Source organism: Microtus pennsylvanicus, chromosome 3 (genome assembly GCF_037038515.1).
Source record: "Microtus pennsylvanicus isolate mMicPen1 chromosome 3, mMicPen1.hap1, whole genome shotgun sequence".
Lineage (NCBI taxonomy): Eukaryota > Metazoa > Chordata > Mammalia > Rodentia > Cricetidae > Microtus > Microtus pennsylvanicus.
The window spans coordinates 109456816-109472425 of NC_134581.1; the positions used below are offsets into that span (position 1 = coordinate 109456816).

At 44.6% G+C, this 15610-nt stretch overlaps 1 protein-coding gene across 1 annotated transcript in view; it reads left to right on the plus strand.

The window, feature by feature from the left end:
- The first annotated feature begins 245 nt into the window (after positions 1 to 245).
- Positions 246 to 15610, plus strand: part of Arhgap42 (Rho GTPase activating protein 42) — a 216040-nt gene continuing 200675 nt past the window's right edge. Inside the window, exon 1 of the mRNA XM_075966834.1 lies at positions 246 to 659. Within this exon, the coding sequence (XP_075822949.1) occupies positions 506 to 659 (154 nt within the window). The 5' untranslated portion in view covers positions 246 to 505. The remainder of the gene's footprint in view (positions 660 to 15610) is intronic.

Here is a 15610-nt window from a genome sequence, read left to right on the forward strand (position 1 = left end):
AATCACAGCGGGCCGGGAGAGGAACAGGTCGCGCTCAGGGCAAGGCTGCGGAGCAGTGCTGGACGCCAGGAACGAAGTGCGCGCGGCGGGGACCGGGCGGGGACCGGGCGGGGACAGCGAGGGGCGGGGAGCGCGGAGGAGGGTCGGCCCGGGAGCAGCAGCCCGGCCCGCGTGCGCTCGGCACAGGGGGCGGGTTTCCCTGCGGGCCCGAGTCGCCGCGGGGCGCCGCCGGCTAAGTGTGCGCCACTGTCCCCGCGGCCCGCGAGTGGCGCTGCCAGGAGACCGTGCTCTGCGGCGCAGCCAGCAGCCTCGCTACCCCCACGCTGCGACCGAGCGACGATGCACCCCGGTGACAGTGCCCTGAGCTTCCTCCCGGCCTCGGGGTAGCTGCACTGAGCCCGGCGCGCGGGGCCCGGTCCTCCGCGCTTCCCCGCGCTTCCCCGCGCTCCCCCGTGTTCGTAGTGTCCCCTGCACCCGCCGCTGCCGCGGCCACCGCTCCTGGGCCATGGGGCTGCCTACTCTGGAGTTCAGCGACTCCTACTTGGACAGTCCGGATTTCAGGGAAAGACTTCAGTGTCACGAGATCGAGCTGGAGAGAACCAACAAGTTCATCAAAGAGCTGCTGAAGGATGGCTCTCTGCTCATCGGGGCGCTGAGGAGTGAGTGGCGGGCCCGGGTGTGCAGGGCCCCACAGGGTGCGGGACCCTGGTTGGGAAACTCAGACCAAACTTCTTTTGTTTGAATGGATTGGGGACAAAAGCAGAAGGGCTCCCCTGCTGGTGGCCAACAAAGTCTGTTCTTAGTGGTTCCTATTTACTTCCCTGGCAACACCGGGAAGGGAAAGATCCCCAGACAACCCTTCAGAGTCAACTTTTGTAACTTGTAGCCTAAAAGATGTTGGGACCGAACACTTTTGCTTGTTGTTGTCAAGGTTTCGGTGACTGGTTGTGCTGTGTTTTGTTTGTTTTTATTTATTTTTTCGTTGTTTTGTTTTGTTTTTAAGTCCTAGAGAGGTAGGCATACACGCCTGTGGTGCCTGCACTGGCGAGGCTGAGGCAGGAGGAATGCAAGGAGTTTGAGTCTAGCCTGAATTAAGAATGAAATCACAGGGCAGCCAGGGGAGAGAGTGAGATCCTGTGTCCAAACAACAAATGAACAAACAAAAACAACAAACAAAACTCCTGGGGAGGAGTGGAATTAAGAGCATGGTTTTCGGAGTTAATATGAAGCTGGCGAATTTAGTAATATTTTAGAAAAATAACTTCATACAAAGGTGACACTTTAGTAATTGATTTGACTTTTTAAAAATATACTCCTGCAGTTTGGTCATGGGTAAGCTGTTTGGACACAATACAGTAGCAGCGGATTTTACAGTCCTAGAATTTTCTGAGTACCGTTTTTGCCTGCATCATGTGTGGTGTTGGCCATTGGAGAGAGTTCAGGTCTCAGTTCAATCAAACTTTTGATGATGGATGTCAGTATCTGGATTCTGCCTCCTTTCCCAAACCCCTCCCGACAGGATACTTTCCTCTTTTCTCTCCCATAACTTCCCCTTCCACTATTACCACTTAAAAAGTTTCTCAAGCCAGACTTTCTCATACTGAAAGTCATACAAGTAATTACTACACGCTGAAGCTTAACCATTGCCTTTCCCCGGGAAAGCTTCAGCTTCGGAAGTGCTCCTGGGGCTTTGGCTTCTGACTGGAGAGGCCTCTGGGTGGTTTGGTAGCCCTGAGGTCTTTCCAGGAGGTGCTGTCCTTGCACAGGTGGGGCGCAGGATTACATGATGAGGGTCTGTGTGTGCCTGAAGCAGACTCAGCACTCACCTGAAGCAGACTCAGCACTCAGCATCTGATCTGTACTTGGAACACTGTATTACTAGCAAGGATTTCTCTTAGATATCTTGAAATTAATGCTTTCCAAGTCCCTTTGGTTTTAGCCATACCTGGTGCTCAAATATTTATGCACCATGTGTGTTATTTTCCCAGAATAAAGAAAGTATATTCGTGCCCATTGTCAATTAATCTGAATTTGAGACTACTATGGCAATGATTATCAATGCGGTTTGTGGAAATACAGCTTCTTAGTGGTTCTTTGAGCCCTGTCTACACAAGTGTGAACACCCTTTTATCTGGTTTGAAATCATGGTTGAGGTCTCACAGCAAATCTTACTGAGCTCTATGGAGCATGATGCTGCCTCAGTCCTCAGAGAGGCCATCCCTTTACCCAGTGTGCTATGCCTGGCTGACTCACGCTTTGCTGGCAGGTGACCATTTGGTGTTTCACAAGTTGAAAATGTTTCCTGACGTGTATTTTATTTCACTGACTGTATTTTATGTGATATTACATACTTTCTTGGGATTCTTCGCTTTAGCTTTGTGAAGATCATGTGTTTCTTCTTAACCCTCTATAGGTCTTTTCTGTCATTTGACCCTGAGGGCGTGTTGAGGGAGTAAAATCCTGGAGGATGCCAGGAATGCCCAATCTTTTGATATTGGGATCTGAAAAGACACAAGTCTGCATTCACAGCTCTCCTGGGAAGAATGCGGCCTGCGGCCCTGCCCTTGGTTGGACACATCAGGACCCTGCCTTCTGAATTCGGCCTTCTGCCCTTGAATGTATAAACCTGCCGTTGCTCCAGAATACTTTGTTGCTACCCTTTTCCTTGTGGAAGAAACTGTTTTATTTCACATTAAATGAATTCCCAGGACTGGTGAGATGGCTCAGTGGGTAAAGTGCTTGCCATGCAAGTCTGACCAACTGAGTTCACACCCTGGAGCCCCTAGTGGAAGGAGAGAAGTGACTCTCAAAAGTCAGTTCAGTTGGTTATAGACATGCCAACACACACACACACACACACACACACACACACACACACACACACACACACACACACACATACATGCACACGCACACACATACCTGTATCAGCTATGAAATGGGGACTTTGGAAGCAAAAGATGCTTGAAGAGACAGGGGAGTACTGCTTTTTGCTCACTGATCCACTTCTGTTCTCTGAAGAGGATGCTCCAGGCCAGTCTACAGCTGCTAGATGCCTGCCCTCAGAAGCTGCTATGGTAGTGCCCTGTTCGAAGGGTTTGAAGTTGGCTTAGTGCTTTCCCAGGCCCAGCGAGAGAGCCTTGCTCCTCCAGTCTGATCCTCCTGACTTTTTTCCTATCTATCTAAGGACGTATTCAGCTGGTTTAATAAGTTGTGTCTGTGATCCATTTCAGGATTTGACCTAAACTTGTTTCACTAATAATGGTTTTCTAATATAACCTGTTTAACTAAAGATAAGAGTTTCTGATTTCTATTCTTACTGATGTGGTACATTTTTTCTGCAGGCATTCCTGTGTATTTGTTTACTGCAGAGTCTTCTGCAGCCCAGACAGGCCTTGAGCTCTCTGTCTTCCTGTCTCTACCTCTAGAGTCCCACGATTGTTGGCACTATTACACTCATTGTGCACGCTCTTTTGTTTTACATGTGTATCCTGGCCCAGTAAAACTATGCATGTCTCCTGATACTGGTCTCTTTAGTTGATCGTATAGAAGATTGCTTATAAATTGAATTAGATAGTTTTATCTTGTGGTTTTTTTGTTGTTGTTGATGTTGGTTTCTTGTATTTTGAGACAAGGTCTTACTATGCAGCTCAGACTGGCCTTGAACTTGAAATCCAGCTACTTCAGCTTCCTGAGTTTTGGAATCACAGCATTCCATTACCATACTGAGTTGAATCAGATTTAAGTTTTATTTTCTACATATTAGTGTTTGCTTGCATGTATCTGTCTGCACAGATGTGTGCAGTGCCTGCAGAGGCCAGAAGACGGGGTCAGAACTGAAGTCGGGGTCTGGGACTGAAGTTATAGACAGCTGTGAATCATGATGTGGGTGCTGGGAATCAAACTCAGATACTCTGGAAGAGCAGCTAATGTTTCCGTTTTCCCTTCCTTCCTTCCTTCCTTCCTTCCTTCCTTCCTTCCTTCCTTCCTTCCTTCCTTCCTTCCTTCCTTCCTTCCTTTAATGAGGTGAGGGCTCACAATGTTGCCCAGGTTCATTTTGAACACCTCGACTGGTTGCTCTTCTTGCCTTCAGTTTCCAGAGTTGTCAGTCTGACAGGCTCATATGGTTCCACCTCAAATGATTCCATTCCATTTTTCTACCCACTCTGAGGAAAAGGGTGATGGTTTAGCAGATCCGTCTTGACCAGAGTTCAAATCCCAAGGATGATAGCTGGCAAGTAGCTACAAATATCACTCATGTGATTACCCACTGACTTCGTCACACACCTTATATCTAGAAGTGACATTTGACCATGTTCTTAATAAACAGTGACTCAAGTTTGGTTCAAGCGTGTGACTCAAAAGTTCCACCCTTATCAAATATTATGCTATTGAACTTTATTACTTTATAAGGTGCCAGTTTTAAAATATTTAAATCACAGAATTTTACTTATTTTTTCTTTCAAAGAATCATGTGATAAAATATTTCCGTATTATTCCCCCATATTTTTCCCATATAAATATTTTTTGTCTATTCTTTGCGTTTAAGTAATTCTTGAGAGAAATGAACTTTTTTCTTGAAGTAGACTGCAAAAAGAAAAGTTGGGTGGCGATCAGGAGAGAATGGGATTAAAAATAACTGAGATTTCTACTATTGTAACTCTAAAGGAGAGAGGTGTATGAAGTGATGCACGGATTAGCTTGATTTAGACATTCTGCAGTATACGCATGTGTTAGAATGTACCTTTGTGTGCCAAAAGTGTACACATTTTTGTCAGTTTTTATTTGTGTATGTGAGTGCAAGCACATACACATGCAAATGCCAGAGGACAACCTCAGGTGGTCGTTTCTGTTTTACTATCTCCCCTGTTTGTACAGTCAGGGCCTCTCACTGGCCTGGAACTTACCACGTAGACGTGGCCGGCCTGGGTGCAGCTCCAGGGATTCTCTGGCTCAGTCTTCCAGTGTTGTGACTGTACAGACACACCACCACAGACACTTTTTGTTTGTTTGTTTTTGTTTTTAAATGTGGGTTCTGTAGGTGCACCTCTGGTCTCCATGCTTATATGCTAAGCCATCTCCCCAGCCTACTGTCTGTAAATTAATCAATCCACCAGTAGTTCAAATACACGTAGCCCTCTGTGTCCGTAGTCAGCGAGAGAGCTAAAACTCTGAACGCAGAGCATCTTCGTCTTATCCTTTTCTCACTTTCTGTTCTACTTCTGTGAGGAGATGCCATGACCAAGGCAAAGGGAAGCCTTTAACTGGGGGCTGGCTTCCAGCTTCAGAGGGTAAGTCTGTTGTTATCAGGGCAGGAAGGGGACAGGCCCGATGCTGGGGCATTAGCAGAGAGCTTTACATTCTGATCTGCAGGCAGCAGGCAGAGGTGCGTGTGTGTGGTGGGGGTGGTGGTTAGTATGATTTTACAAAACCTCACAGCTTACCCTCAGTGACACACCTCTGTTGTATGATGTTTTTATTCTTTTTTTGTGGGACCCGCCCCCCAACTCCCAAATAAATCACGCACAGAGGATTATTATTATTTATGAATGTCTGACCTTAGTTTGGCTTGTTTCTTCCAACTTTTCTTAACTTTGAATTAACCTGTTTACCTTTTCCCTCTGGGCTTTTATCTTTTCTTCCGTCTGTATATCTTACTTTCCTTCTTACGCTGTGGCCGGCTGTGTAGCTCGCTGGGTGGCTGGGTGGCAGGGTGGCTGGCCCCTGATGTTCTCCTCCCCTGGTTCCTGTCTGCCAGCCCCACCTATCCTTGCTCCTGCCTCACTATTGGCTGTTCGGCTCTTTATTAGACTATCAGGTGTTTCAGTCAGGCAGAGAATCACAGCTTCACAGAGTTAAACTAATGTAGCATAAAGAAAAGCCCCTCCTCCTACAAGGCCACACCTTCCAATTCGTCCAGCCAGGTCCATGAACTGGGAAATATTTGAACATATGAGCCTATGAGGCCATTTTCGGTCTAGCCTCCTCAGTCATTTCCCCAAGGCAGAATAGTGCAGAGGGGTTTGTTTATTTACATTGCAGTAGGCATTGTAAGTGGTCCAGAGATGAAGCTGAGTGTTGGTGTGATCTGTGTGGACTCTATGCCAACTCTACGCCCTTTAATAGGTGATGTGCTTGGGTTTCGGTGGTTCTCGGTGTCTTGGACCATCCTGGTGGATACTGAAATAAGATGAAAACCCCTCTAGATAACACCTCTGTCTGCATTCTTCCCTCCAATCTGCTCCAGCATCTGGGCCAGCCTTCCTCTCTTCTGGTTTTCCTCTCAGGGGTTTATGCTGGAACTGGCTAGCTATTTGGTTTGCAGTTAAGAGTTGCTTCAACTTGTTTGTTCGAAGTTCTTAAGGGAACAACCATAATGGAGACTCATATATATTCAATTATTTATTGTGATTGTTAAACATATGTGTGATGGCTAATTTTGGTTGCCAATTTGACACGACCTGGGAACAGGGAACCTCAGTTGAGGGCTTGTCTCCATAGGAGTGGCCTGTGGGAATGTCTGTGAAGCACTTTCTTGTCTGGTTCATTGACGTAAAAAGGCCCAGTCCATTGCGGATAGTATCATCCTCTGAGCTGTAGGAAGGCAGATTACTGTGAGATAAAGAGCCAGTAAGCACTGTTTCTCCATGATTTCTTCTTCAGTTTCTGCCCTCACTTTCTGTCCCAACTTTTGCTCATGTTGTTAATCCCAGCATTGCAAACTAGGGCAGTATGTAAGCATGAAATGAATTCTATGTATTATATTCATACTATCTTAAAAGCAGATAAGCTTATAATTTTAATGTAAACAATATTGAAAAAGCAGCACAAAATTTGTCAACTCCATATAATTAATTTAATGATGCTGTTTTGCTGAAACTAATTTTTCTCTCACAGAGATTGTTGATAACATCTTTCCCAGTGGGAACTCCTTCAGCATCGATACCTTGTTGATGGCCTTTCCTCTCACACCCAGCCATTCCCTGGGCGTATCACCTGCCTTCTAGAAGAAGATGCTTATGACACTAGTGCCCCATGACCCCACAAAGATGCATTGCGCTCATTCCAGTGCTTGGGATGCGGTCCAAGGGGATGTAGACTATGCTAGGGAGGTAACTAGCATATGTTAGCATAGCTCCCCATAGATATTTATTGTCACAGTCACAGACATCAGTGTGACGTTCACTGCTACACATTTATTGTGATCTGGAATGAGATACGCGTTAAAAGTAAAAGGTAAACCCAGTGTCAGTAAACACAGTGAACTGTCTTAGAAGGAAGCTTAGGTATGCTGGTATGGACCTAGGAGCCTACCGTGGAATGAGGAAGGCATTCATGGCTTGATTTGGTAATTTGGTTACGTAGCAAGATGGCAGGAGACTCTTCTGTTAACAGCAGTAACAAAAAGGGGTTGTTGTGGGAAAGATGATGGACCCCATCTCCCACCGCTTGCACAAACTCAGCCTTGCTCATAGATTTCCACTATGCCAGTCTCTGCTTGGTATACCTGGGACCTGCTCTGCATTCAGAAATTTGGTTGTGTGGGGAAAAGAATTAGGTAAAAGGGAGAAAGAAAAGCTTAGAGCATTTGAGAGGCCGTTCATGGCTTCCTCCTGTTTACAGAGTCATTTGCAGGTGCGCTGATAGTGTCCTCTGAGGCTTTTCTTAGCATCTGAACTTGCCGTCAGGTTGTCTTAATTGAACTGGCATCTGTGGTGCCTGTTTACTCCGGAGCTGCTTCATTGCTGTGCACTCCACTGAGGTGGTTTCGCTTGCTGGATTGGGCAGTCCAGTCAAAAGTGTGAGTGTGTAATTACCTCCCCATTCATTTGTTTCTTCCAGTCCTTAGAACCCAACGTAAACTAGCAGATGCCTTTCAAACATGCAGTAATTAATTTTTAGGAGCTGGATTCAGACTATGGCACTTTAAGGTCATTTCGGGGACTTGTTCCTTGGGAAGGCAATCATACTTGTGCTAATTTCAATGGGTGCCTTGGTGCTCACCGGAGTAGAGCTAAACCAGTCTGGCTGATTGTTTCAATCTACCTCGTTGTGTTCCACAGGAGCTTAGGGGGCTCTCCAGAATGGTGTCTGTCTCTCCTGCTTTCCTTTGCAGAGGATGGTGTCATTGAGGCTCTTTTCTGAGTTCAAAGGTCAGAAAACTGAGTTGCAGTGAGAACAGAAAGGCAGTGCCTGTGCCTTGGAAGGAACACCTTAGCAGTAAGTACTAAGGCTCAGTACCCCCCAGTCCTCGCGGCTGGAGGCCATGCACGCAGTACTTACACAGGCAATCTGCCCATGCTAGCTTTCAAGCAGGTGCCATGTGCCGCCCCACCCCTCCCCCCGCCACCAGGCAGGTTCAGCTTGTAACTCTGCCAGTTTTTCCCTCTCTTTTAGCCTGCCAGACCGCTGCACTGAATCTAATAATTCCTCCAATGTGTCCTCAGTAGACTAGGCCTCATCGACCGACAGCGGCTCTTTATTGACTTTCATCTTGAGAGTTAGAGCCCACTGCCAAGTGTCTGGTCACGTTGGTCATGGAACCCTGGCTTCCTCTTTCATAGCAGCCAAGCTCTCAGTTACAGTGCCTGGCTTCTGTCTAATCATAGCAACTCATATAGAACTAGTTCATCCTCATAGCCCCTGAAGCAAAGGGAGAGAGAAGCTGATAGAAGGACAGTCATTGAATGTAATTATTTGTGGTGGTGCACGCCTGTAATCCCAGTAATTAGGACACTGAGACAGGAAAATAAGGAGTTTAGAATCATCCTTGGCTACATAGTGAGTTGGAGCTCAACCTGAGCTATGTGTGACCCTGTTTCCAAAAAGAAGGAGAAAAAGAAGAAGAAGAGAAAGGGAAATTTATGTAAACTTTGGCCAGGTGAACGTAAACTTAAATTTTAAAAGAAATTATTATTGGCTGGGTGTAGTGGCCCATGCCTTTAATTCTGGGACTCAGGAGGCAGAGGCAGTTGGATTTTTGAGTTTGAGGGCAGCCTCTAGTCTACAGAGATCTGGGACAGCCTAGGTGAGACAGAGAAACCCTGTCTTGATGAACAAAAGTAAAAGTAAAAATTATTTTGTGTGCATGTGGTATTTGAGTTTGGCCTTATACACTATGTGTGGAAGTCAGAAGTTAGCTCTTTGGAGTTGGATAAAACCCAGGTTTACCAGATTACACAGCACACACCTCCATGTTCTGAGTCATCTCCTGGGCCCAGATTTAAACTTTAGTTAGGATATTTCTAGGAGGCATCTAATTGGATGTGGATAACCAGAAGACTCCACAGTATCTAACTTCACTGTCAAGAATCTAGCTTTCGCCAGGCGGTGGTGGCACACACCTTTAATCCCAGCACTCAGGAGGCAGAGGTAGGTGGATCTCTGTGAGTTCGAGGCCAGCCTGGTCTACAAGAGCTAGTGCCAGGACAGGCTCCAAAGCTACAGAGAAACCCTGTCTCGAAAAACTAAAAAAAAAAAAAAAAAAAAAAAGAATCTAGCTTTCTTTCCACCCTTCAAAAACAGTTTCAGGGATCTTCAAGCAAGAGTATTGTCAGTTTCATGTTCTCCTGGGCTCTGCAACCAGATCCTGTCCGGAAAAGAAGGATCTTGTTACTACACTGAAGCAGGAGTTGTGGTGGAGCCTGCACATGGAGCGTCATGTAAAGAACATGGTTTGCTTTAGAACATGTCAAATGCAGTGCAGGGAGATACACATGGCTGCTCAGGCTGCTGGGGATTTTTGGCTTGGTTTTTTTTTTTTCCAAACAATCTTTTTCCTTTTTGCAGAGGTGTGGATGCCTAGAAAATTAGGAGGGCCTGCTTTTCTACATTTTGCATTCTTGAGTGGCAATAACATTTTAGATTATAATGAAAGTGCAGGGAGAGGCAAGAGTCACATACCTAATGAAACTGCAGAACAGTTTGGTGATGATAGATTTTTCTTTTCAGTTTTAACTTTTAGATTGGGTATCTTAAGATACCCTTAGGTAATTTAAGAAATGCAGAATCCCTGGGTAGTGATGGTGCATGCCTTTAATTCTAGCACTTGGGAGGCAGAGGCAGGTGGATCTCTAGGTTGGAGGCTTGCCTGGTCTACAGAGTGAGTTTCAGGACAGCAAGGGCTACAGAGAGAAACCCTGTTTCAAAAAGCCAAAATTAAAAAAAAAAAAAGGAAGAAAAGAAAGGCAAATTGTGGCATTTTTACAATGTTGGCTTATCTGATTTGGTTGATTTTTTTTGATATAATAGAGAGTGTCTCATAAATAATATTATATGATGATCATACCTTGCACGTCTCAAGAGTCTCAAAAGTGGAATAGGTGGATGAGCAATTATTCTAAACTTAAAGAGTCATATTCTGCAGATGAGACAAAGTTTTCCGACGTAAGGTTCTGTCTGCAGGGAAGATGGTAGCTTAGAAATGACTTTTGCAGGTGTGCCTCCACGGTGCAGACAGACTGTGAATGCAGTTAGGCTGGCCTTTTGATGGTTTGGTCTTCGGAGGCAGAGTTTTTGTTGGATAGTGCTAGTCATCCTAGAACTCACTCTGTAGACCAGGCTGGCCTCAATGCTCCTGCCTCTGCCTCCCAAGTGCTGGGATTAAAGGTGTGCACCATGGATACCACCATGCGATGTGGGATTCCCCTCTGTATGCTATGAATATGTTTTATTACCATTGGCTAAAAATAAAAAGCTTCTTTGGCCGGTGGCAGGGCAGAATATAGCTACGTGGGAAAAGTAAATTGAATGCAGGGAGAAAGAAGACAGAGTCAGGCAGACACCATGTAGCTGCTGAAGGAGAAAGCCACTGGGACTTGACCAGCAGGCCACAACCTTGTAGTGATACCTAGATTAATAAAAGTTTAGACTGTGTTGGGTGCTTGGCTTTTCTTCTCAAAGCCTACTCATTTCTGTCTGTCTGTCTGTCTGTCTGCCTTCCTGCCTGCCTGCAGGTCTGTCTCTCTATCTGGACAGGGCATTTCTATGTAGCTCATAGTGGCCTTGAATTCACGAGGTAGCCCAGGTTAGTTTCAAGCTCAGGACAACCACTTCAGCCTCAAAAGGGCTGGTGTTACAGGCATGAGCCACATTCCTGGTTCCTGGTCCCATCTTGATTCCTTACATTGCTCTCTCTAATAAAGATTGTACTTTTGTGACTGCTCATGGCTGGCGAAGTGATGCGGTGGTACCCACTTGCAGCAGGGCAAAACAAGATTTGCATCATCAGATGCTCCCTTCCCTGTGCACCTTCATGTTGAAGCTTCAGTTAGCCTCGTGTTTGAGACTCTGCTTTGAACTTCAGGCAGGGCATATCCATGTCATCTGAGTATTAAATCTGGATAAAAGACATGGAGAATGTTTGCTTTTCAGATGAGTTTAGCATTGTCACTCACAGGTGTGCCTGGCTAATGGCATTTCTTCTCTGATCATGAAAACATTTAGTACTTGGTAGGTGTGCATAAGATTCAGCATTAACAGGGTCCAGTTGAGCAGAAAGGGCCTGGGCTTTGGAGTGAGCAATGCGCCTTCTCAGTTCACCCCTGTCGTTTGTACGTGTGGCCATATCCCCCACTTTTCTTGTGACTTTACCCTCTCCAGAGGAGGGAATAATGTTTACTTCATGTGCATTTATTTCTTTGTATTGCATATACTTACAATTTTTATTTATAAAATGTGCGTGGCTATTAGGCCTGCATGTATGTCTGTGTCTGTACACCGAGTGTGCATATGACTGGTGCCCTCAGAGGCCAGAAAAGAGATCATATCCCCTAGAACAGGGGTTACAGCCATCTCATGTGTGTAGGGAATTGAACCCAGGTCCTCTGGAAGAATTGCTAGTGCTCTTACCTGCTGAGCCTTCTCTCCAGCCTTTACTGAACGTTTGACATCTGCAGAGTTTATAGGGCAATGGATGACAGTTGGTCTTCAATGTTAATTTTCTCATCCTTTCCCCCTCTATCTAATGTTGATGCTAGGAAGTGAATGTGCTTATTAAATGGCCAGATTTACAAAGGATCGTGTCCAGCTAATATCTGGACATGCCGAAGTCAAATGCTGTCATCAGACCACTTAATAGAGGAACTGATTCCAAATTCTGTGGGAAGAAAAATCTTTGATGGCTGGAGAGATGGCTCAGCTGTTAAAGGCTAGGCTCACAACCAAAAAGAAAAATCTTTGAGAAAAACTAGAAAACTATAGAATCTTACTTCAATGAGATAGATGAGGCTTATTATGAACTTGATGTTTATGGCTGGAGACATGTATGACTCAGTTGGTAGAGGGCTTGCCCAGGATGCAGTGAACTCCATGCAATTCAATTCCTAGCACTACATAAACTAGCTGTGGTAGTGCGTGCTGCATGTATCCCAGCATTTGGAAGGTGGAGACAGGAGGAGCTCAAGGCTTTATAATGATAGCCTGGGATACATGGAACTCTATCTCAGACAGGAAAGAAGGAGGGATGGAAGGAAGGAAGGAAGGAAGGAAGGAAGGAAGGAAGGAAAGTGTCTTTTCACCTTAATTAAACTCCTTTGGAAATGTCTTCACAGATATGCCCAGAAATTTGTTTCTTAGGTGATTCTAAATTCTACAAGTTGGCCATTAAGATTAACATCATTGAGACTGGAGAGAAGGCTCGGTGGTTAAGAGCCCTTGTTGTTCTTGCAGGACTCAGATTCATTTACCAGGACCTACAAGGTAGCTCACAACCATCTAGAACTCCAGCTCCAGGGGGCTTTTACATCCTCTTCTGACCTTCACTTTCATCAGACCTGTTTGTAGTGTAGACATATACATAGGCAAAAATCATTAAATAAAAAAGGTATATGAAATAGATTAACCATTGCAGTATGTGTGCTACTCTCTTGGTGTGTGTAAATAAATATATATATTAACAGAATGAACCATCACACTATGTGTGCATACCTGTATGTGCTGTGTCTTTGTGAATGTAGTGTGTGCGTGTGTGTGAGACCATCACAGTGTGTGCATACCTGTATGTGCTGTGTCTTTGTGCATGTAGTATGTGTGTGTGAGGCCATCACAGTGAGTGCATACCTGTATGTGCTGTGTCTTTGTGGATGTAGTATGTGTGCATGTGAGGGGCCCATGAGCTTCAAAGCTCAAGAATGTAACTGTGAGTTGGTCAGGGAGACCCAGGAAGAAACACAGCTTCTCAGACTTACTCTTTAACTTCTTTTGTTTTTAATCCACGAAAGATTCTCTGTAAGTTATTAGTTAGCAACTTTCATGTTGAATTTTCACAAACATTGCCTTCCTGCCTTCACACCTCCAATTCCTGGCTACTTACTTTGTGTTTTCTATTTACGCGAGTCTGTTTGAGCAATGCTTTCTTGCCCTTTAGAAATGAAATCAAGGCAATTTTAAAAGTACATATTCAGGTCTGCTCTGCTTTCTTTGGCTGTGGCAAGCATACAGTTTTTATGGGCCAATGAATTATCCCAGGTGTTCTATGAAAATATAACTATGTTCCTAACTAGAGTTCTTCTGAGTCACAGATCCAGGTGTTAATCATGTTGAGAACACACTTCTGACAATGATTCCAGCACAAAGCCCATAGTGACTTTAATCTATTATGTGTGTTTGTGTATGTGTGTGTGTGTGTACCTGGAAACATTCCAGTTTCTATAGAAATCCCTTACAGGAAGACATGACATTTTTATGTTGAGGCAACCTACGCTGAGGCAGATGAATTACAGTTGGCTTGAGAAAGTGGGAGACTTTGGGTTCAGTCACTGGCTTGTACTGCCCCCTAAGATTTGCCTTCAGGTGGTTGCTTTGGGAAAGGACCTTGATCTGGGCCCTGTTCTCAGTCTCTGGTGAATCTGTAACTTTCTCCGAGGTTGTTTGCTAGTTTGGGTTTGGGATAGCTGGCTGCGCTGCCCAGACACATTCCAAATAAGTTCAATCATTTATCGTGTCATTATCAGCTAGTGTGTTAATCATTTTTAAAAAACCATTGACAAAACACTTCAGAAGATCAACTCAGCCGAAACACAAGTTAATTTCGCCTCATATTTCAGAGATTTTCCTTCGGCTCCATGTTTAGGGAGCCCAGGACAGAACACGGAGGTGAGAAGGAAATGGTGTAGAAAAGTGTTCAGCGCTTGACAGCTGGGGAGAGAGCAAGGGGTGGGTCCTGTAGTTCCTCTGTGATCGACCTACAGTAAGTGCAGCCCACAGGCTCCTCACCTCCCTTTGTGCTGGCAGGACCGGTAATTTGCTTTCTTTACTTTCTGCTGCACATCACTTGAAAGTTTTAAGGAATTGGGTGTAATAGTCAAGAGGAATTTGGTATAATAAAATGTTAGTCATTTATTAGCTCTGTTTTAGGGGGTCTGCAAAACTTGTTCCTGAGGAAGTGCTATTGTTGCCTGCCTGGTTTGTTCCTTCCCTGTGCCCAGCTTCACTGACTTCTGCTTACTTAGCAGATCCATGTGCTTGTGTTTTTCATGTGGCTTGAATTTTATCATATTTATTAGTCATTCTTTCTAACCAAATTATTTTACCAGTGTCTCTTGTGCTCTTTTTCATAATAAAAAGAAATCATAATTTAAGTCAAGATTTTGGACCTGTCCTTGTCTGGTCCCTCTGAGAAGATATGGTTTTCTAATATCTTCTTACCCGGCTTACTTTCTGCTATTTAAATCAGGAGAAAGGGTAGTGGGGGAAAAAATCAGGAGAAAGGGTAGTGGGAAAAATGATGCAAAGATTTCGGAAATCCTGTTTTTTGTAAAAATAGTGTATTGTTTTTAGCAGATCTTTCAAATGATCTTGAGATGATGAAACAATTTGTTTAAAGGGAATTAAAATCTAGGTACCTGTTAAGTAGATTCCTAAATGGCCTGAGGTTGAAAAATTACTGTTAGTGACATTCTATAATCCTACTTCTGTTAAATTTTATTAAAGCATTTCAGAAGATTAACAGTGAATTCAACTGTTAAGCTCACTTAAGTGGAAATATGTTGTTGTTTCTGCTTTAACAAATAAAGCTTGCCTGATTATGAGAATGCGGAGCTAGCCATTAGTTAGCCATAGAGGCCAGGCAGTGGTGGCATACACCTTTAATCCCAGCACCCAAGAGGCAGAGGCAGGAGGATCTCTGTGAGTTCAAGGCTACTCTGGGCTACACAAGATTGATCCAGTCTAAAAGAGAAACAGAGTCAAGCTGTGGTGGCTCACACTTTTAGTCCCAACATTAGGGAGGTGGAGACAGGAAGGGCTATGGCTGAGCAGAAAGAGGAAAACAAGGCCAGAAAACACAGGAGTTAAAGGCATTCAGTCTGAGGACTTGCAGAGACAGAATCTTGCCCTCTTAGGTATGAGGATTCGGTAGAGGCAAAACGCCTGTCTAGTAGCTGGCTCCTTTACTTCTCTGATCTTGCAGCATTTACCCCAATAACTGACACTGGGCTTTATTATTAAGACCAATTAGAATTCCAGCAACACACTTTTATGTCAAATAAATGTGTTTTTGTGTTGAGTCTGAGACAATTCAGTTTCATCCGAAGTAGCCATTCCCACGAACTTTAACTTCCAAACTTGATCAATTGTTTCATTTTCCTTTGACTTCTGTTAGAAAATGCTC